At 40.4% G+C, this 23,364-nt stretch overlaps 1 protein-coding gene across 1 annotated transcript in view; it reads left to right on the forward strand.

Annotated features, from left to right (window-relative positions):
* The window catches only part of CIP2A (cellular inhibitor of PP2A), a 335,048-nt gene that overhangs the window by 86,246 nt on the left and 225,438 nt on the right, over positions 1 to 23,364 (forward strand). The window contains exons 7-8 of the mRNA XM_053707535.1: positions 11,595 to 11,740; positions 11,927 to 12,002. Coding sequence (XP_053563510.1) covers positions 11,595 to 11,740; positions 11,927 to 12,002 — 222 coding nt within the window. The remainder of the gene's footprint in view (positions 1 to 11,594; positions 11,741 to 11,926; positions 12,003 to 23,364) is intronic.

Genomic DNA, 23,364 nt, shown 5'->3' on the forward strand with positions numbered 1-23,364 from the left:
TTTTAGCCCAAAAAATTGGAGAAAGTGTATGGTGGTAATTTTTCAATTTTCATTTTTACAGACATATTGCTTTTTGACTATGATTTAGGAGAGACTGTTGTAAGTTATTACAAAAACATACTTCAGGTTGTTTTTTGCAAGGCACCCTGAGAACACCTATGTCCCCCATGCATAGGTTTGACAGGGGTTTTGGTTAAAAAAAAAAATAACAGGCCCAATTTTAGAAAAAAATAGAGTAGTGAAATGTAAAAATCTGGCACAGTAAAAGTAAAAAAAAACAAAAACCCATCTAACAGTAAACATAACCAAAAAAAAAAAAAAAATATATATATATATATATATATATATATATATATAACACCAAATGTATTTTTTTTTTTTTTAATTGACCATTGTATGGTACCGCTTGAAGCAGTCCCCAATGCAGAGTGCAGGCTGTCCAGGGCAATCAGGACAGTGATATACAGTGTCCCTTCTCTTCCCCCTCTTGGTACAGACTCTGCATTTTTTTTTGTGGTTTCTGCTTTGCGGCAGTAGGGGGGATTTTAAAAATAAAATGAGTAGCCCCAACTCTGCTCTCTCCCATCACCGCCCGGGGAGCAGGTGCATCATGGTACAAAATCCCAGTAATAATCTGGAGCTGAAACTGTAAAAAAGTTTTCTCTTGTTAAGTGTATCCAGTCCACGGATCATCCATTACCTATGGGATATTAACTCCTCCCCAACAGGAAGTGCAAGAGGATTCACCCAGCAGAGCTGCTACATAGCTCCTCCCCTAACTGCCATTACCAGTCATTCTCTTGCACCCAACGAATAGATAGGATGTGTGAGAGGACTGTGGTGATTATACTTAGTTTCATACCTTCAATCAAAAGTTTGTTATTTTATAATAGCACCGGAGTGTGTTATTCCTTCTCTGGTAGAATTTGAAGAAGAATCTACCTGAGTTTTTCTATGATTTTAGCCGGAGTAGTTAAGATCATATTGCTGTTTCTCGGCCATCTGAGGAGAGGTAAACTTCAGATCAGGGGACAGCGGGCAGATTAATCTGCAAAGAGGTATGTAGCAGCTTATTATTTTCTGACAATGGAATTGATGAGAAAATTCTGCCATACCGATATAATGTAAACTCAGCCTTAAATGCAGTAGCAGCAACTGGTATCAGGCTGTCATGTATGTATATTTTACACTTCAGTATTCTGGGGAATGGCACTTCACTGGAATTATACTGTATGCATAAAACTTTAGCCTAATTTGCAGGGACTAGCAACAGGCTTTTTAATAACACTCAATTTATTAATGTTAAACGTTTTTTGCTGGCATGTAAAATCGTTTAATTTTCTGAGGTACTGGGTGAAAAAATGTTTTGGGCACTATTTTTTTCCACTTGGCAGTTGTTTTATTTAATTTATGACAGTTTACTGATCTCTCTCACTGTTATGTGTGAGGGGGAGACATCAAAAAATTCAGTCAGAAGTTTATTGTCTTCCCTGCATGATCCGGTTCATCTCTACAGAACTCAGGGGTCTTCAAAACTTGTTTTGAGGGAGGTAATCACTCACAGCAGTGCTGTGAGATTGTAGTTGACTGTGATAAAAAAACGTTTATTTCTGCATTTTTTTTTTAATTTTTTTTTTCTGCTATCAGGGTTAGTTATCCTTTGCTAATGGAGAGCAATCCTTTGCTAAAATTGTGTTTTTTACAAAGATTTGATGCTATAACTTTTCAGTTTATTAATTTTCAACTGTCATAACTTTTTCTGTGCTTCTTATAGGCACAGTACGTTTTCATATTATAGTAAATTACTTGAAAAGTATTTCCAAGTTGCTAGTTTATTTGCTAGTGTGTTAAACATGTCTGATTCAGAGGAAGATATCTGTGCTATATGTGCTAAAGCCAAAGTGGAGCCCAATAGAAATGTATGTACTAACTGTATTGATGCTACTTTAAATAAAAGTCAATCTGTACAAATTGAATATATTTCACCAAACAACGAGGGGAGAGTTATGCCGACTAACTCGCCTCACGTGTCAGTACCTGCATCTCCCGCTCGGGAGGTGCGTGATATTGTAGCGCCGAGTACATCTGGGCGGCCATTACAAATCACATTAAAGGATATGGCTACTGTTATGACTGAAGTTTTGGCTAAATTACCAGAACTAAGAGGTAAGCGTGATCACTCTGGGGTGAGAACAGAGTGCGCTGATAATATTAGGGCCATGTCAGACACTGCGTCACAATTTGCAGAACATGAGGACGGAGAGCTTCATTCTGCGGGTGACGGTTCTGATCCAAACAAACTGGATTCAGATATTTCAAATTTTAAATTTAAGCTGGAAAACCTCCGTGTATTACTAGGGGAGGTGTTAGCGGCTCTGAATGATTGTAACACAGTTGCAATACCAGAGAAAATGTGTAGGTTGGATAAATATTTTGCGGTACCGGCGAGTACTGACGTTTTTCCTATACCTAAGAGACTTACTGAAATTGTTACTAAGGAGTGGGATAGACCCGGTGTGCCGTTCTCACCCCCTCCGATATTTAGAAAGATGTTTCCAATAGACGCCACCACACGGGACTTATGGCAAACGGTCCCTAAGGTGGAGGGAGCAGTTTCTACTTTAGCTAAGCGTACCACTATCCCGGTGGAGGATAGCTGTGCCTTTTCAGATCCAATGGATAAAAAGTTAGAGGGTTACCTTAAGAAAATGTTTGTTCAACAAGGTTTTATATTGCAACCTCTTGCATGCATTGCGCCTGTCACGGCTGCAGCAGCATTTTGGTTTGAGTCTCTGGAAGAGACACTTGAATCAGCTCCATTAGATGAGATTACACACAAGCTTAAAGCCCTTAAGTTAGCTAACTCATTTATTTCAGATGCCGTAGTACATTTAACTAAACTTACGGCTAAGAATTCCGGATTCGCCATTCAGGCACGCAGAGCACTGTGGCTAAAATCCTGGTCAGCTGACGTTACTTCTAAATCTAAATTGCTTAATATACCTTTCAAAGGGCAGACCTTATTCGGGCCCGGGTTGAAAGAAATTATCGCTGACATTACAGGAGGTAAAGGCCATGCCCTGCCTCAAGACAGAGCCAAACCTAAGGCTAGACAGTCTAATTTTCGTTCCTTTCGTAATTTCAAAGCAGGAGCAGCATCAACTTCCTCTGCACCAAAACAGGAAGGAGCTGTTGCTCGCTACAGACAAGGCTGGAGACCTAACCAGTCCTGGAACAAGGGCAAGCAGGCCAGGAAACCTGCTGCTGCCCCTAAGACAGCATGAATCGAGGGCCCCCGATCCGGGAACGGATCTAGTGGGGGGCAGACTTTCTCTCTTCGCCCAGGCTTGGGCAAGAGATGTCCAGGATCCCTGGGCGTTAGAGATCATATCTCAGGGATACCTTCTAGACTTCAAATTCTCTCCCCCAAGAGGGAGATTTCATCTGTCAAGGTTGTCAACAAACCAAATAAAGAAAGAGGCGTTTCTACGCTGCGTACAAGATCTTTTATTAATGGGAGTGATCCATCCGGTTCCGCGGTCGGAACAAGGACAAGGGTTTTACTCAAATCTGTTTGTGGTTCCCAAAAAAGAGGGAACTTTCAGGCCAATCTTGGATTTAAAGATCCTAAACAAATTCCTAAGAGTTCCATCGTTCAAAATGGAAACTATTCGGACAATTTTACCCATGATCCAAAAGGGTCAGTACATGACCACAGTTGATTTAAAGGATGCTTACCTTCACATACCGATTCACAAAGATCATTACCGGTATCTAAGGTTTGCCTTTCTAGACAGGCATTACCAGTTTGTAGCTCTTCCATTCGGATTGGCTACGGCTCCGAGAATCTTCACAAAGGTTCTTGGTGCTCTTCTGGCGGTACTAAGACCGCGAGGAATTGCGGTAGCTCCGTACCTAGACGACATTCTGATACAAGCTTCAAGCTTTCAAACTGCCAAGTCTCATACAGAGTTAGTACTGGCATTTCTAAGGTCGCATGGATGGAAGGTGAACGAAAAGAAGAGTTCTCTCTTTCCACTCACAAGAGTTCCCTTCTTGGGGACTCTTATAGATTCTGTAGAAATGAAGATTTACCTGACAGAAGACAGGTTAACAAAGCTTCAAAATGCATGCCGTGTCCTTCATTCCATTCAACACCCGTCAGTAGCTCAATGCATGGAGGTGATCGGCTTAATGGTAGCAGCAATGGACATAGTACCCTTTGCACGCCTACATCTCAGACCGCTGCAATTGTGCATGCTAAGTCAGTGGAATGGGGATTACTCAGACTTGTCCCCTACTCTGAATCTGGATCAAGAGACCAGAAATTCTCTTCTATGGTGGCTTTCTCGGCCACATCTGTCCAGGGGGATGCCATTCAGCAGGCCGGACTGGACAATTGTAACAACAGACGCCAGCCTACTAGGTTGGGGCGCTGTCTGGAATTCTCTGAAGGCTCAGGGACAATGGAATCAGGAGGAGAGTCTCCTACCAATAAACATTCTGGAATTGAGAGCAGTTCTCAATGCCCTTCTGGCTTGGCCCCAGTTAACAACTCGGGGGTTCATCAGGTTTCAGTCGGACAACATCACGACTGTAGCTTACATCAACCATCAGGGAGGGACAAGAAGCTCCCTAGCATGATGGAAGTATCAAAGATAATTCACTGGGCAGAGTCTCACTCTTGCCACCTGTCAGCAATCCACATCCCGGGAGTGGAGAACTGGGAGGCGGATTTCTTAAGTCGTCAGACTTTTCATCCGGGGGAGTGGGAACTTCATCCGGAGGTCTTTGCCCAAATACTTCGACGTTGGGGCAAACCAGAGATAGATCTCATGGCGTCTCGACAGAACGCCAAGCTTCCTCGTTTCGGGTCCAGATCCAGGGATCCGGGAGCGGTTCTGATAGATGCTTTGACAGCACCTTGGACCTTCGGGATGGCTTATGTGTTTCCACCCTTCCCGATGCTTCCTCGATTGATTGCCAGAATCAAACAGGAGAGAGCATCAGTGATTCTAATAGCGCCTGCATGGCCACGCAGGACTTGGTATGCAGATCTAGTGGACATGTCATCCTGTCCACCTTGGTCGCTACCTCTGAAACAGGACCTTCTGATCCAGGGTCCCTTCAAACATCAAAATCTAATTCTCTGAAGCTGACTGCTTGGAAATTGAACGCTTGATTTTATCAAAACGTGGTTTTTCTGAGTCAGTTATTGATACCTTAATACAGGCTAGGAAGCCTGTTACCAGAAAGATTTACCATAAGATATGGCGCAAATACTTATATTGGTGCGAATCCAAGAGTTACTCATGGAGTAAGGTTAGGATTCCGAGGATATTGTCTTTTCTACAAGAAGGTTTAGAAAAGGGTTTATCCGCTAGTTCCTTAAAGGGACAGATTTCAGCTCTGTCCATTCTTTTACACAAACGTCTGTCAGAAGTTCCGGACGTTCAAGCTTTTTGTCAGGCTTTAGCTAGGATCAAGCCTGTGTTTAAAACTGTTGCTCCACCATGGAGTTTGAACTTAGTTCTTAATGTTTTACAGGGGGTTCCGTTTGAACCCCTTCATTCCATTGATATCAAGTTGTTATCTTGGAAAGTTCTGTTTTTAATGGCGATTTCCTCGGCTCGAAGAGTCTCTGAGTTATCTGCCTTACATTGTGATTCTCCTTATCTGATTTTTCATTCAGACAAGGTAGTTCTGCGTACTAAACCTGGGTTCCTACCTAAGGTGGTCACTAACAGGAATATCAATCAAGAGATTGTGGTTCCATCTTTGTGTCCTAATCCTTCTTCGAAAAAAGGAACGTCTGCTACACAATCTAGATGTAGTCCGTGCCCTGAAATTTTATCTACAGGCAACTAAGGATTTTCGACAAACGTCTTCCCTGTTTGTCGTTTATTCTGGTCAGAGGAGAGGTCAAAAAGCTTCGGCTACCTCTCTCTCCTTTTGGCTTCGTAGCATAATACGGTTAGCCTATGAGACTGCTGGACAGCAGCCTCCTGAAAGAATTACAGCACATTCTACTAGAGCTGTGGCTTCCACTTGGGCCTTTAAGAATGAGGCTTCTGTTGAACAGATTTGCAAGGCTGCAACTTGGTCTTCTCTTCATACTTTTTCCAAATTTTCCAAATTTGACACTTTTGCTTCTTCGGAGGCTGTTTTTGGGAGAAAGGTTCTTCAGGCAGTGGTTCCTTCCGTATAAAGAGCCTGCCTGTCCCTCCCGTCATCCGTGTACTTTAGCTTTGGTATTGGTATCCCATAGGTAATGGATGATCCGTGGACTGGATACACTTAACAAGAGAAAACATAATTTATGCTTACCTGATAAATTTATTTCTCTTGTAGTGTATCCAGTCCACGGCCCGCCCTGTCACTTTAAGGCAGGTAATTTTTCCATTAAACTACAGTCACCACTGCACCCTATGGTTTTCCTTTCTCTGCATGTTTTCGGTCGAATGACTGGTAATGGCAGTTAGGGGAGGAGCTATGTAGCAGCTCTGCTGGGTGAATCCTCTTGCACTTCCTGTTGGGGAGGAGTTAATATCCCATAGGTAATGGATGATCCGTGGACTGGATACACTACAAGAGAAATAAATTTATCAGGTAAGCATAAATTATGTTTTTTTAACTCTGGGGTTTGCTTTTTTGAACAACAAAAAAGCGTTGTGGGTTGCAATCTGCATTAGATAAATTGCAACCTTTTTGTACCAGGCCCTTGTCTTCCGCATAATTAGGTAGGGCTGCAGCAGCTGATCAGCCAGATCAACCCCACCCATATGCCGGTTATAAGACTTGATGCACACTGGCTTCCTTATGATCTCAGCTCTGCCACGTACAGAAACCGCCACCGTCCTCTCTGTGTGGATGGTGGTAAGAAGGTATACATCCTTCTTGTCTCTGTACTTAAGTGCCAACAGCTCCTCTTGGCGCAGAGCTGAGGTCTCCCCCCTTCGTAGCCGGGTGCGTACAAGTTGTCCTGGGAAACCTGCGCGGTTCTTTTTAATTGTACCGCAAGCTACTGTATCAAAGCAATACAGTAGCTTGAATAAAAGGACACTTGTATAAAAATTGTCTAAGTACAAGTGATACCCTTTGTTCATTAGGGGTAATATCAGGTCCCAGACAATCTTGCCAGTGGTTCCCATATGTTCTGGGCAACCTGGAGGGTCAAGGTGGCTATCCTTTCCCTCATACACCCGGAAGGCCTGAGTATACCCAGTCTCGCTGTCACAGAGCTTATACACCTTTACCCCATATCTGGAGCGTTTGGAAGGAATATACTGCTTGAATCCCAGCCTTCCCTTATACTTCATTAGGGATTCATCAACGCATATATTCCTTCCAGGTGTATAAGCCTCTGCAAACCTGGCAGAAAAGTGGGTTATCAGGGGGCGGATTTTATACAGCCTGTCAAATTGGGGATGCTCCCTAGGGGGGCACAGGCTGTTGTCGCTGAAGTGCATGAAATGCAGAATCATTTCATACCTCTTCCTCGACATAGTCTGGGAGAAAATGGGGGTAGAGCAGATGGGGCTACTACTCCAGTAGGAGCGAATGGAGGGTTTCTTTATGATGCCCATCAGCATAGTCAATGCCCAGAATTTTTTGAATTCTGGCACATTGATGGGGGCCCATTGCTGCTTTGCCAAATATGTTCCAGGCTTTGCAGCACGGAACTGATGGGCATATAAATTAGTTTGGGCGACAATGTTCCCCCAATATATCATCGCCCAGAAACACTTCCAGAAACTGCTGGGGGCTAAAACCTGCCACATCTATATTTATGCCAGCATTTGCTGTGAAGGGTGGGATATCTGGCCTCTGGAGATGAGGCGTTACCCACTCTTCAGCAGCAATGGCAGCAACACGCCTCCTTCTGGCAGGGGGGCTAGCAGGGGGGCTGGCAGGGGGGCTAGCAGCCACAGATACATCACTATCAGTTGAGACTGCATCTAGTGATGTATCTGAGCACATGGCAGGGTCAAAATTGGGGTCTGAGTCAGAAATAGAGGCATCTGACTCTGACGCAAGGATGGCATACGCCTCCTCAGCACTATTTATTTTCTGTGACATTTTTGTATCTGTCACAGAAAACAATTACTAAAAAAAATTAAATTAACTAAATTAATTAACTAAATTAACTAGCAAAAAAGTACAGCTATGCTACTGCCAGTGATTTATAGCGATCACTGGCAAGCTAGTGGTTAATGGCTCTGAAAATTAAATTAAATTAACTAAATGTTTCTGAAAAGAGCCTTTGGGTTTTTAAAAAATTACAACAAAATTAACCCCTAAAAAAATGCACAGACAGCAAAAAAGTACAGCTATGCAACTGCCAGTGATTTATAGCGATCACTGGCAAGCTAGGGGTTAATGGCTCTGAAAATTAAATTAACTAAATTAATTAACTAAATTAACTAGCAAAAAAGTACAGCTATGCTACTGCCAGTGATTTATAGCGATCACTGGCAAGCTAGGGGTTAATGGCTCTGAAAATTAAATTAAATTAACTAAATGTTTCTGAAAAGAGCCTTTGGGTTTTTAAAAAATTACAACAAAATTAACCCCTAAAAAAATGCACAGACAGCAAAAAAGTACAGCTATGCAACTGCCAGTGATTTATAGCGATCACTGGCAAGCTAGGGGTTAATGGCTCTGAAAATTAAATTAACTAAATGTTTCTGAAAAGAGCCTTTGGGTTTTTAAAAAATTACAACAACAAAATTAACCCCTAAAAAAATGCACAGACAGCAAAATGCAGCAAAAAAAAGTGCACCTATGCTACTGCCAGTGATATATAGTGATCACTGGCAAGCTAGGGGTTAATGGCTCTGAAAAGAGCCTTTGGTTCTATATTTTTTAACAAATAAAAGAAATAAATCTCTCTCTCTGCTAAATACAGGTCTCTCTCTCTCTCTCCCTCCAACAAAATGGCAAGTGAGGAGAGGGAGGGAGATCCACACTGATCATAGTCAATATTTACAAATATTGACATGATCAGACAAATGGGGTATTTTATTATTATTATTTTTTTTAGGGTGGGAGGCTCAGATTGGGTGACCCTAGCTTGCCCCTATGATGATGCAGGCTAGGGACACCCCCAGAGGCCCCATGATGCACTGGGCATCGCCATCTTGGATGCCTAGTGAAGGGGGAGGGGGGGGGCTATTTAGGGCTTTTTTTATTTTAATTGTTTTTTTTTTTTTCCTTTTTTAATTTTATTTTACAAATAACTAAGTGCCTCGACCCACCGAGGCACTTAGCACACAAGCAGAGCATCGGAAGCGTGTCCGATCGCTTCCGATGCTCTGAAACACTGCCGGGCTCCACGTGGAGCGAAACCGGAAGTGATCACTCGTGGGGGAGTGATCAATCCGGTCCCGGCACTCGGGAACAGTATTTCAGGATGCCTAGACCTCAAGGCAAGCCTGCAATACTGTTAGAGCAGCTGGAAGCGATTTCGATCGCTTCCAGTGCTCTGTTAAACCGACGACGTATGCCATACGTCCTCGGTCGTTAAGTGCTTTTTTTTCTGAGGACGTATGGCATACGTCGTCGGTCGTTAAGGGGTTAAAATATCATGCTTTGTCCATTCCTTTGTATTCATTTTGACTTTGCTTTCCCTTTTTATATATTTAATGGTTAATATATTCACTAACGTGATATGTTAAAAGGACGTTGTGGGTTAGTTGTACAGATCATTTAGAAGATAGCTATCTGATATTTTTTTTTATCAAATGCATCGGTGGTTGAAAACAGAACTTTATGTATAGTACATTTCTGATAACACATTTGGGCTGAAGGTTACTTAAACACTCTTCCAATTTAACAACTTTTTTTTTTTTTTTTTTTTTTTTTTAAGTGAATGTAAAGTTAAGCTTATTAGCTCAAGTCATACAATAGAAGTTAAAAAATGAATGAGACTTTCATTTATGAAATGTTTAGTGTATACTGTACTTATCTTCATAGGTATTTAACTTGTAACGCTATACGGATAAGAGCCGATCCTCCGGTCGCCATATTCAGCAATTGATTGACAGATAACTCATCTGCAATCAAGTAACCGTTGTGTCCCCCCGGGCCGTGACATTTGTGCAAAGGGGCTGAACGCCCCGGGGGAGGAGGGGAAACAACGATTAGTTGATTGCAGATGGGTCATCTGTCAATCAATTGCTGAATATGGCGGGTGGAAGATCAGCTCTTTTCCTTATAGCGTTACAAGTTAAATATCTCTGAAGATAAGTATATACTAAACATTTCATGAATGAAGGTCTCATTCATTTTTTTAACTTCTATCGTATGACTTGAGCTAATAAGCTCAACTTTACATTCACTTTAAGTAATTATGGACTTTTTATTTTAAAGTGAATGTAAACTCTAGTGCATCCGGTAACGCCATAGTAATCTTTTATTAAAATTAGGTATACTTTAATTCATTGTTTTATTTAAATATGAATAATTATGCCAAATTTTACCTTTTTAATCCTCTCTATGTTCGCACCCTAACTCCACCCGCAATACTGTCTTCTTGATTGACAGTTCATATAATTTCCATCTCCCAATCATTGGTTCCCCCCCCACCACCACTGTTCTTAAACGTCATGCGTTGGTTATGCGCATGCGCTAAACTTAATATTTCCTATTTAGTCCAGATGCGCAGTCACGCAGCGTGCATGCTCTATATCGCTCTCATTGGCAATATAGGAAAACACATCGATCATATCCAAGTAAGTTGCGCTCAGAGCTGGATTAATTTATTTATGAGCGTAGATTAGCGCATGCGCGGAAAAGTTTTTCTCGGGAGCGTGCTTCAAAGATACTGTTACAGTTTCTAAAAATTTTAATGTTTGTTATTTCCAATTTCCCATAAATAAATTAAAATGAAACATTGCAAATTAGATTTATTATTTTAATTTGCTGTCGTGTAAAACTTATGCTTCCATACTATCCTAGTAAATCTAAAAGTCTAATTCAAACACCATGCCAGAAAATCAGCAGTGGCTTGTATTACACAAATTATGTCTTCAGAAGCAATACATACTACCGCCAGCTCGCTGAGGAGTGATGTTTGAATACTAGTGCATAGTCTCCCCAGGATATGTGTGTATGCCGCAGAAAATCAGTAATAATGTTTACTAGAAGCATTTTTGCAAATGAAAATATATTGCAAAAATGCTTCTACACATTAAAATTCACCCATGCGATTTAATTTGGTAATTTCTATCCCTTTAATGATTCTTTTATTGATTTGGTTGTCTACCTTTAGAAATATATAGATAACTATTACATTTTAATAGGGTAATCATTCATATTTTTTAAAACTTTTCTACTATACTTTTATTGGAAGAATCAAAATAATCATAAACTTAATCATAAACATTTATTTAAAGTGACAGTCTACTCCCGGAATGTATATTCTTTTTAAAAAGATAATCCATTTATTGCCCATTCCCCAGTTTTGCATAACCAACACTGGTTAAGGACCATTGATGCAGAAATGTCTTTAGGCTTTAAAGCACGGTTAAAATGAAGATGAAAATATGTTAATTGTTTAAATTGCTAAAATTTAATTTTTTTTTTTTTTTTAGCTTTTTCATTCCAGGAATATCCATCAGACTTTTCAATTAATATTTAACATTCTTGTTAATGGAGATGGAACATTAACAAGGAAATATTCAGTTGATCTGCTTATGGACCTTTTAAAGAACCCTAAAATTGCTGATTATCTGACAAGGTGAGTAATATATGTGCCACTTAGATTTTGCTCATATTTAATCAGTGGGTAGCTAAAATAGCATCATCACATGGGATCAATGCTAACCGATTTATCAGGTTATTTTATTAATGAAACTGTATTTCATGAAGCTGAGCAATAAGTGTTGTAAACAAAAATCTCTTACTCTTTTATCCACCATTATAGATATGAACATTTTAATTCTTGCCTTAATCAAGTACTGGGTCTTCTTCATGGCAAGGATCCTGATTCTGCCTCCAAGGTATTTGAAATCCATGCGATGCAAAACTAATCTTTTATGTAATTTGTTTCATCAGAGGGCATTTCCTTTTAAAGTGTATACATTTTTTTTTATTATTTCTGTCCTGAATAAATCAACAATTTCTTTTTGGACTTGCAAAAGGTGTGCTTCTCTCTACGAATAGAACTGTGGGTGTTGTACAGATGAATGAGGCACAGCTGATGTATAGGTCTTCTTTTATATTTACACAGCTTTTAATCATAGGCTACAATTTGCTGATCAGCAGAACTTATCCTAGTTGTAAATAGCAAATAAAGAAAGAGTGGGAAAATGGAAAGATAATAAATAGAAAGGCTACCTTAACCAACTTTTTGATAATGTAGTCATAAAAAAGGATACTTTAGAGATTACATGCAAATGCAAGCATGGATTAAATAGAATTTTAAAGCAGTGAAGGGGAATTATCCAAATCTGTTCTAATGACAGTTTATTGGAGGGAGAAAGGTGAAAAAGCAGACATTTTATACTGTTTGAGATACTGTTCCAGATATACAAAAAAAGGAAAAAAGCATGCAAAAAAGAACTTTTAGAAAATTGAAAGCAAAGATAGCAGTGCTAACACTTAAAATCCCAGTAAAGTAAAAATCACATTTCATGATTCAGATGGCGCATGCAATTTTAAACCACTAATTTGCTTTATTCTTCTTCCCTTTTGTTAAAAAGTATATATCGGTAGGTTCAGGAGCAGTACTGCATTACTGGGATCTAGCTGTTGATTGGTGGTTGCATATATATATATCTATATATATCTTGAATAAATGCAATTCAACAGCACAATATCTGTTTCCACTTGGCTTTATTATGAAGTCAAGGTCATCCAAACCCCGTAGTCATGCCATACAATACACACCCCAGACTGTGTTTAAAAAGTTACAAAAGTGTTCAACAATAATATGTACCAGACAATGTATCCCATTTAAAAAAACAAAAGTAATTTTTTCATAGTGCCTTCATAGTGGCCAACATCCAATAAAAACAAATACCATTTCAAAGTATGTATTATATCAAGAATTCTGAGCAGATTGTAAAAGACTGTCATATCTTTTTCACTATTCGTGCCTCTAGGGTACATGGTGTCTAAATTAAAAATCCAAAGTAATTCTCTTTGCTTTAAAAGTTTTTCCCAATAATCTCCCTTTCTTGGTTTCTTTATACTATCAATTACTTTCAGGTGTATCTTATCCCATGGCCAGCTTCTACAAAGTGAGAAGATACAGGAGCATCTTTATTCCTGCATCTAATCTTTGATTTAAGCTAATTTATTTTGTGTCTCACCCATCTAGTTGTCTCGCCACTATAGACGTTAGAACACCGGCACTTGGATAAATCATTTAGATAGAATTGCATGTATAAAAGTCCCTAATGTCATATTTTTTACCCTTCCTATGGTGCAAAAAATTGGAGCCTTTAATTATTGAATTACTGTTATTGCAATTCAAACATGGAAAACATCCGAGATTTTTTTGATGTAATTATAGTTTCCATGTCTCGATTTACTGCTCCCTACATCTGCCTTTTCTCCAACATAGGTGTGTCCGGTCCACGGCGTCATCCTTACTTGTGGGATATTCTCTTCCCCAACAGGAAATGGCAAAGAGCCCAGCAAAGCTGGTCACATGATCCCTCCTAGGCTCCGCCTTCCCCAGTCATTCTCTTTGCCGTTGTACAGGCAACATCTCCACGGAGATGGCTTAGAGTTTTTTAGTGTTTAACTGTAGTTTTTATTATTCAATCAAGAGTTTGTTATTTTAAAATAGTGCTGGTATGTACTATTTACTCTGAAACAGAAAAGAGAAGAAGATTTCTGTTTGTAAGAGGAAAATGATTTTAGCAACCGTTACTAAAATCGATGGCTGTTTCCACACAGGACTGTTGAGAGGAATTAACTTCAGTTGGGGGAACAGTGAGCAGACTTTTGCTGCTTGAGGTATGACACATTCTAACAAGACGATGTAATGCTGGAAGCTGTCATTTTCCCTATGGGATCCGGTAAGCCATTTTTATTACAGACAGAAAAAAAGGGCTTCACAAGGGCTTTTTAAGACTGTAGACATTTTCTGGGCTAAATCGATTTATATATAAACATATTTTATACTCCATAGCCTTGAGGAATTATTTTAATCTTGGGAATTTTGTAAAATAACCGGCAGGCACTGTATTGGACACCTTATTCTCTAGGGGCTTTCCCTAATCATAGGCAGAGTCTCATTTTCGCGCCTGTATTGCGCACTTGTTTTTGAGAAGCATGACATGCAGATGCATGTGTGAGGAGCTCTGATACATAGAAAAGACTTTCTGAAGGCGTCATTTGGTATCGTATTCCCCTTTGGGCTTGGTTGGGTCTCAGCAAAGCAGATACCAGGGACTGTAAAGGGGTTAAATATAAAAACGGCTCCGGTTCCGTTATTTTAAGGGTTAAAGCTTCCAAATTTGGTGTGCAATACTTTTAAGGCTTTAAGACACTGTGGTGAAATTTTGGTGAATTTTGAACAATTCCTTCATACTTTTTCGCAATTGCAGTAATAAAGTGTGTTCAGTTTAAAATTTAAAGTGACAGTAACGGTTTTATTTTAAAACGTTTTTTGTACTTTGTTATCAAGTTTATGCCTGTTTAACATGTCTGAACTACCAGATAGACTGTGTTCTGAATGTGGGGAAGCCAAGGTTCCTTCTCATTTAAATAGATGTGATTTATGTGACACAAAATTTAGAGAAAATGATGCCCAAGATGATTCCTCAAGTGAGGGGAGTAAGCATGGTACTGCATCATCCCCTCCTTCGTCTACACCAGTCTTGCCCACACAGGAGGCCCCTAGTACATCTAGCGCGCCAATACTCCTTACTATGCAACAATTAACGGCTGTAATGGATAATTCTATCAAAAACATTTTAGCCAAAATGCCCACTTATCAGCGAAAGCGCGACTGCTCTGTTTTAGAAAATACTGAAGAGCATGAGGACGCTGATGATATTGGTTCTGAAGGGCCCCTACACCAGTCTGAGGGGGCCAGGGAGGTTTTGTCTGAGGGAGAAATTTCAGATTCAGGGAAAATTTCTCAACAAGCTGAACCTGATGTGATTACATTTAAATTTAAGTTGGAACATCTCCGCGCTCTGCTTAAGGAGGTGTTATCCACTCTGGATGATTGTGAGAATTTGGTCATTCCAGAGAAACTATGTAAAATGGACAAGTTCCTAGAGGTCCCGGGGCCCCCCGAAGCTTTTCCTATACCCAAGCGGGTGGCGGACATTGTAAATAAAGAATGGGAAAGGCCCGGTATACCTTTCGTCCCTCCCCCCATATTTAAAAAATTGTTTCCTATGGTCGACCCCAGAAAGGACTTATGGCAGACAGTCCCCAAGGTCGAGGGGGCGGTTTCTACTCTAAACAAACGCACCACTATACCCATAGAAGATAGTTGTGCTTTCAAAGATCCTATGGATAAAAAATTAGAAGGTTTGCTTAAAAAGATGTTTGTTCAGCAAGGTTACCTTCTACAACCAATTTCATGCATTGTTCCTGTCACTACAGCCGCGTGTTTCTGGTTCGATGAGCTAGAAAAGGCGATCAATAATAATTCTTCTTCTTATGAGGAGATTATGGACAGAATTCGTGCTCTCAAATTGGCTAATTCTTTCACCCTAGACGCCACTTTGCAATTGGCTAGGTTAGCGGCGAAAAATTCTGGGTTTGCTATTGTGGCGCGCAGAGCGCTTTGGTTAAAATCTTGGTCAGCGGATGCGTCTTCCAAGAACAAATTGCTTAACATTCCTTTCAAGGGGAAAACGCTGTTTGGCCCTGACTTGAAAGAGATTATCTCTGATATCACTGGGGGCAAGGGCCACGCCCTTCCTCAGGATAGGTCTTTCAAGGCCAAAAATAAACCTAATTTTCGTCCCTTTCGCAGAAACGGACCAGCCCCAAGTGCTACGTCCTCTAAGCAGGAGGGTAATACTTCTCAAGCCAAGCCAGCCTGGAGACCAATGCAAGGCTGGAACAAAGGAAAGCAGGCCAAGAAACCTGCCACTGCTACCAAGACAGCATGAGATGTTGGCCCCCGATCCGGGACCGGATCTGGTGGGGGGCAGACTCTCTCTCTTCGCTCAGGCTTGGGCAAGAGATGTTCTGGATCCTTGGGCGCTAGAAATAGTCTCCCAAGGTTATCTTCTGGAATTCAAGGGGCTTCCCCCAAGGGGGAGGTTCCACAGGTCTCAATTGTCTTCAGACCACATAAAAAAACAGGCATTCTTGCATTGTGTAGAAGACCTGTTAAAAATGGGAGTGATTCATCCTGTTCCATTAGGAGAACAAGGGATGGGGTTCTACTCCAATCTGTTCGTAGTTCCCAAAAAAGAGGGAACGTTCAGACCAATCTTAGATCTCAAGATCCTAAACAAGTTTCTCAAGGTTCCATCGTTCAAAATGGAAACCATTCGAACAATTCTTCCTTCCATCCAGGAAGGTCAATTCATGACCACGGTGGATTTAAAGGATGCGTATCTACATATTCCTATCCACAAGGAACATCATCGGTTCCTAAGGTTCGCATTCCTGGACAAGCATTACCAGTTTGTGGCACTTCCGTTCGGATTAGCCACTGCTCCAAGGATTTTCACAAAGTTACTAGGGTCCCTTCTAGCGGTGCTAAGACCAAGGGGCATTGCAGTAGTACCTTACTTGGACGACATTCTGATTCAAGCGTCGTCCCTTCCTCAAGCAAAGGCTCACACGGACATTGTCCTGGCCTTTCTCAGATCTCACGGATGGAAAGTGAACGAAGAAAAGAGTTCTCTATCTCCGTCAACAAGGGTTCCCTTCTTGGGAACAATAATAGACTCCTTAGAAATGAGGATTTTTCTGACAGAGGCCAGAAAAACAAAACTTCTAAACTCTTGTCAAATACTTCATTCTGTTCCTCTTCCTTCCATAGCGCAGTGCATGGAAGTAATAGGTTTGATGGTAGCGGCAATGGACATAGTTCCTTTTGCGCGCATTCATCTAAGACCATTACAACTGTGCATGCTCAGTCAGTGGAATGGGGACTATACAGACTTGTCTCCGACGATACAAGTAAATCAGAGGACCAGAGATTCACTCCGTTGGTGGCTGTCCCTGGACAACCTGTCACAGGGGATGAGCTTCCGCAGACCAGAGTGGGTCATTGTCACGACCGACGCCAGTCTGGTGGGCTGGGGCGCGGTCTGGGGACCCCTGAAAGCTCAGGGTCTTTGGTCTCGGGAAGAATCTCTTCTACCGATAAATATTCTGGAACTGAGAGCGATATTCAATGCTCTCAAGGCTTGGCCTCAGCTAGCAAAGGCCAAGTTCATACGGTTTCAATCAGACAACATGACAACTGTTGCGTACATCAACCATCAGGGGGGAACAAGGAGTTCCCTGGCGATGGAAGAAGTGACCAAAATCATTCAATGGGCGGAGACTCACTCCTGCCACTTGTCTGCAATCCACATCCCAGGAGTGGAAAATTGGGAAGCGGATTTTCTGAGTCGTCAGACATTTCATCCGGGGGAGTGGGAACTCCATCCGGAAATCTTTGCCCAAATTACTCAACTGTGGGGCATTCCAGACATGGATCTGATGGCCTCTCGTCAGAACTTCAAGGTTCCTTGCTACGGGTCCAGATCCAGGGATCCCAAGGCGACTCTAGTAGATGCACTAGTAGCACCTTGGACCTTCAAACTAGCTTATGTATTCCCGCCGTTTCCTCTCATCCCCAGGCTGGTAGCCAGGATCAATCAGGAGAGGGCATCGGTGATCTTGATAGCTCCTGCGTGGCCACGCAGGACTTGGTATGCAGACCTGGTGAATATGTCATCGGCTCCACCATGGAAGCTACCTTTGAGACAAGACCTTCTTGTTCAAGGTCCGTTCGAACATCCGAATCTGGTCTCACTCCAACTGACTGCTTGGAGATTGAACGCTTGATCTTATCAAAGCGAGGATTCTCAGATTCTGTCATTGATACTCTTGTTCAGGCCAGAAAGCCTGTAACTAGAAAAATTTACCACAAAATATGGAAAAAATATATCTGTTGGTGTGAATCTAAAGGATTCCCTTGGGACAAGGTAAAAATTCCTAAGATTCTATCCTTTCTTCAAGAAGGTTTGGAGAAAGGATTATCTGCAAGTTCCTTGAAGGGACAGATTTCTGCCTTGTCTGTGTTACTTCACAAAAAGCTGGCAGCTGTGCCAGATGTTCAAGCCTTTGTTCAGGCTCTGGTTAGAATCAAGCCTGTTTACAAACCTTTGACTCCTCCTTGGAGTCTCAATTTAGTTCTTTCAGTTCTTCAGGGGGTTCCGTTTGAACCCTTACATTCCGTTGATATTAAGTTATTATCTTGGAAAGTTTTGTTTTTGGTTGCAATTTCTTCTGCTAGAAGAGTTTCAGAATTATCTGCTCTGCAGTGTTCTCCTCCTTATCTGGTGTTCCATGCAGATAAGGTGGTTTTACGTACTAAACCTGGTTTTCTTCCGAAAGTTGTTTCTAACAAAAACATTAACCAGGAGATAGTCGTGCCTTCTTTGTGTCCGAATCCAGTTTCAAAGAAGGAACGTTTGTTGCACAATTTGGATGTTGTTCGTGCTCTAAAATTCTATTTAGATGCTACAAAGGATTTTAGACAAACATCTTCCTTGTTTGTTGTTTATTCTGGTAAAAGGAGAGGTCAAAAAGCAACTTCTACCTCTCTCTCTTTTTGGATTAAAAGCATCATCAGATTGGCTTACGAGACTGCCGGACGGCAGCCTCCTGACAGAATCACAGCTCATTCCACTAGGGCTGTGGCTTCCACATGGGCCTTCAAGAACGAGGCTTCTGTTGATCAGATATGTAAGGCAGCGACTTGGTCTTCACTGCACACTTTTACTAAATTTTACAAGTTTGATACTTTTACTTCTTCTGAGGCTATTTTTGGGAGAAAGGTTTTGCAAGCCGTGGTGCCTTCCATCTAGGTGATCTGATTTGCTCCCTCCCTTCATCCGTGTCCTAAAGCTTTGGTATTGGTTCCCACAAGTAAGGATGACGCCGTGGACCGGACACACCTATGTTGGAGAAAACAGAATTTATGTTTACCTGATAAATTACTTTCTCCAACGGTGTGTCCGGTCCACGGCCCGCCCTGGTTTTTTAATCAGGTCTGATAATTTATCTTCTTTAACTACAGTCACCACGGTATCATATGGTTTCTCCTATGCAAATATTCCTCCTTTACGTCGGTCGAATGACTGGGGAAGGCGGAGCCTAGGAGGGATCATGTGACCAGCTTTGCTGGGCTCTTTGCCATTTCCTGTTGGGGAAGAGAATATCCCACAAGTAAGGATGACGCCGTGGACCGGACACACCGTTGGAGAAAGTAATTTATCAGGTAAACATAAATTCTGTTTTTTTAATTTATCTTTTAGATTTGGGACCCTCTTATATGCCATCATAGGGGATTCTTGGATTTTTTCAATCCCAACATTACAATCTTTAAAAATATACCAAAAACGTTTAATAATGGACTCAATTTTCTTACTGTGTGGGCTGAATTGTGAAACAAATACTATATGATTTGGATTTTACACTTGAGGCATTGTTGCCTTCTGTACAGAATTTCTCATTAACATACTGCATTAACTCTCTTGCTGCCTGAATACTCCGGAAAACATTCATTAGAGAATACTGACCCCACTGTTGAACTAGCACTTCCTGTGCCTTGTTGGTTCCTCTTGGTTCCACGGCGACAAAAGCCGGAAGTACTTCTGTGATGATTTCTGGTTTCGGCAAATCTATATTTGTATACCCGACTGGTACTGTAATCTTGTTAGTCTTGGACGGATTTCAATTTCTTCTTCTGCTGAAGTTGTTTGCACATCTCGTCGGTTACATCATCAGTGGATTTTATAATCTTTGCAAATTACTCAGTGGTGCAGGTGTTTAACTGCTCTTTAGTCTCTGTTATAGCTCTCTTTTTCTTTTGCAGATATTCCACTGTCAGCACTATCGAGTTGTATGAACACTTGTTAAGGATATATTGGAACTTTTTACAATACTCTGCATTCTGTACCATTAGGGTAGTACAAGTTGTCATTCTCAACCACCTTGGGATTGATCTCACCCTATGCAAATGATGTAGAGTGTAGGTCCCACGTCATATATTTGTTTGCAATCCTTTCAACTGGTAATGTTGTTTTCAAAACGTTGCATGAACCATAGGCCAATGTAGTAATTCTTGCGGCATCTGCTTTAGAATACATGAACACCTTTGACTAGACTCCATAGTCTTTTATATGGTGGTGGTACACATTAAACCACTAGCAGCAAAATCCAGTATACAGATATAGTTATCAGCAGTTCACCGTGGGTGGAACATCTGTGGATGGGGTTACCCTAAGTCCCTGATCAGTGAAGAATTTGCAAGCGTCCAAAACAAAGTAAATGAGAAATCCTGTACATAATGTAACAATGCCTCTAGAGTAAAGTCCAATCGGATAGTATTTGTTTCACTATTCATCCCAGACAGTAAGAAAATTGAGTCCATGATTACACTTTTGGAATATTTTAATAGATTGTAATGCTGGGATTAAAGAATTCTAAGAAACCCCTATGATGGTATGTAAAGGGGTCCTGAATCTAAGGGATAAATTAGTGAGGACCGATGTAGAGAGCAGTAAATTGAGACATGGAAACTATATTACATAAAAAAATAAAGTATACAGTTGTTTACACCCTAGAAATGGTAACAAATATGACATTAGGGACTTCAATGAATGCAATTATATCTATGTGATTTATACAGTTAAGTGCCCATGTTCTAAGACTGGTAAAACAAAATAAATCAGCATAAATCAAATATTAGATGCAGAAATAAAGATGCTCCTGTATCCTTTCACTTTCTTGAAGCTGCCCATGAGATAAGCCAGCTATGAAACCAAGAAGCGGAGGCGACTGGGAAAAACTTTTAAAGCAGAGAGAATTATTTTGGATTTTTCATTTAGATGCCATGTACCTTAGAGGCATGAATAGTGAAAAAGATATGACAGTCATTTTTTTATAATCTGCTCAGAATTCTTGATATAATACATTCCTTGAAATTGTATTTGTTTTTATTGCATTATTGTATGTTGGCCACAAGGTGGCACTATGAAAACATTACTTTGTCTTTTTTCAAAATTTGTAACTTTTTAAACGTAGTGTGCGGTGTGTATTGTTTGGCATTAGTAAGGGTTTGGAGCCAGAAACTTCGCCATGATAACCTTGACCTTTATGTCATAATACAGCCAAGTGGGAGACAGATATTGTTCTTTTGTATTTTGTGGGACTGTGCAACAACCCTTCCATACTTGCACATACTGAAAGAAATGTTGAAGTGCGGCTAACTATATCTGTAAAATACTTATATGCCTCTTGTCATTGTCTCATCCATTGTGTTCAGCTAGCCCCCAGTAGTGCATTGTTGTTCCTTCAAGGGGAATATCAAGATAACTATACAAATTTTATAAAAGATTTAAATTGGAAAGCTGTTTAAAATTGTATCATAAAAGAAAAAAAGTATTTCATGTCCCTTTTTAATATACTTTCAAGTAGGTAAATAACAAAAATATGAGATGGCAAAATGTTTCTTTATAAACATAAGATAGGAGCCAATGGGAAAGCCACATTAATTAAAACGATCAAGACTCCATAACTGGGCAAACTGATCTAGAAAAATATACAAATGTTCTAAGATTAGGGATATTAATAATTAAGAAAATTGGTTTTGATCACAAAAAATATAGAAATATTGTTCTTAGGTCTCTTTTCCCCAATTTCTACTACATGATTAATGTTCCAGATTAGTTCAGTATTTATGGCTTACTGTTTTACTGCAATAAGTTGCCAGTTTAGCTCCAAATGAATGCTGGTTGTACCGTTAGAAACCATAGAGCTTAAAGGGACACTAAACCCAAATTTTTTCTTTAATGATTCAGATAGAGCATGCAATTTTCTAATTTACTCCTATTATCAAAATTTCTTCATTCTCTTGCTATCATTATTTAAAAAGCTGGAATGTAAAGCTTAACTGCCGGTCCATTTTTGGTTGAGAACCTGAGTTATGCTTGCTTATTGGTTTGCTAAATGTAGCCACCAATAAGCAAGCACTATCCAGGGTGCTGAACCTAAAATAAACTGTCTCCTAAGCTTTCAATCCCTGCTTTTAAATAAAGATAGCAAGAGAACGAAGAAAAATTGATAATAGGAGTAAATTAAAAAGTTGTTTAAAATTGCATGCTCTATCTGAATCATGAAATTAAAAATGTGGGTTTAGTATCCCTTTAACAAATAGTTTGGGATGTCACCTGCCCCTATCAATTAAAAGGCAGCCACAACTAACACTAGACAAATCTAGTCCTCCTTACTTTTCCTCCACTTAAAGTTGAACACTATTTCCGAAAAAGTATTATACTAATGTACTTTGACTGCTTTCAAATTGGTTAAAGATAGTACCTGTATCTAGAATGGTAAGCTTTAGTTATTGAAGCTATGTGTAAATATAAACTCTGCTGTGTATGTAAGTTTTAAAATGAGAAAAAAATGTGAAGGGTGTGTAAATTTCTGTTTTCTTCTTAAACGGGAGAGTCCACAGCTGCATTCATTACTTTTGGGAAATACAGAACCTGGCTACAAGGAGGAGGCAAAGACACCACAGCCAAAGTCTTAAATACCTCCCCCACTTCCCTCATCCCCCAGTCATTCTTTGCCTTTCGTCACAGGAGGTTGGCAGAGAAGTGTCAGAAGATTTCGGAGTAGTCTCTCTTATGGAGGGTAGTATTCTTCGAGATGGGACTGAAGTTTTAAGTAGTCCTGTCAGCCTCTCAGTGAGAGTATGGATGAAAGTTAGAGTCCGTAGATGCAGGGGAGAGTCTTTCTGCAAAACCATCCCGACTCATATTAACAGCTCCAAAAGCAATTAGTGTCTGCTGCCTGCTTTCTTCACTCAAGTCCATGTCGGAAGTGATGCTACTATCTGTCACACTTGAAGGGCCGTGTTATTGTTCCACGGCATAGATTCTTGTAAGCTAGTTTCATTTTTTTATACATATATGATAACGCAAGAAGACAGGGTCACAGTGTGACTCCTTTAATCTGTATAGATCAAGGGTTAATATCTCCTGAGGGGGATTATTGAACAGTGGGAAATAATCTTTTATGTTTATTTGATTTTTATGCTGCTTTTATGTGTGGGATGCTATGGGCTCATAGGCTGTTATGGAATATACAGGTTTCACTTTCACTTTGAGAGCCATGCAGCTTACAAGCTTGGTGCGCTTTTTCTCATAGCAG

Source organism: Bombina bombina, chromosome 3 (genome assembly GCF_027579735.1).
Source record: "Bombina bombina isolate aBomBom1 chromosome 3, aBomBom1.pri, whole genome shotgun sequence".
Taxonomy (NCBI): Eukaryota; Metazoa; Chordata; class Amphibia; order Anura; family Bombinatoridae; genus Bombina; species Bombina bombina.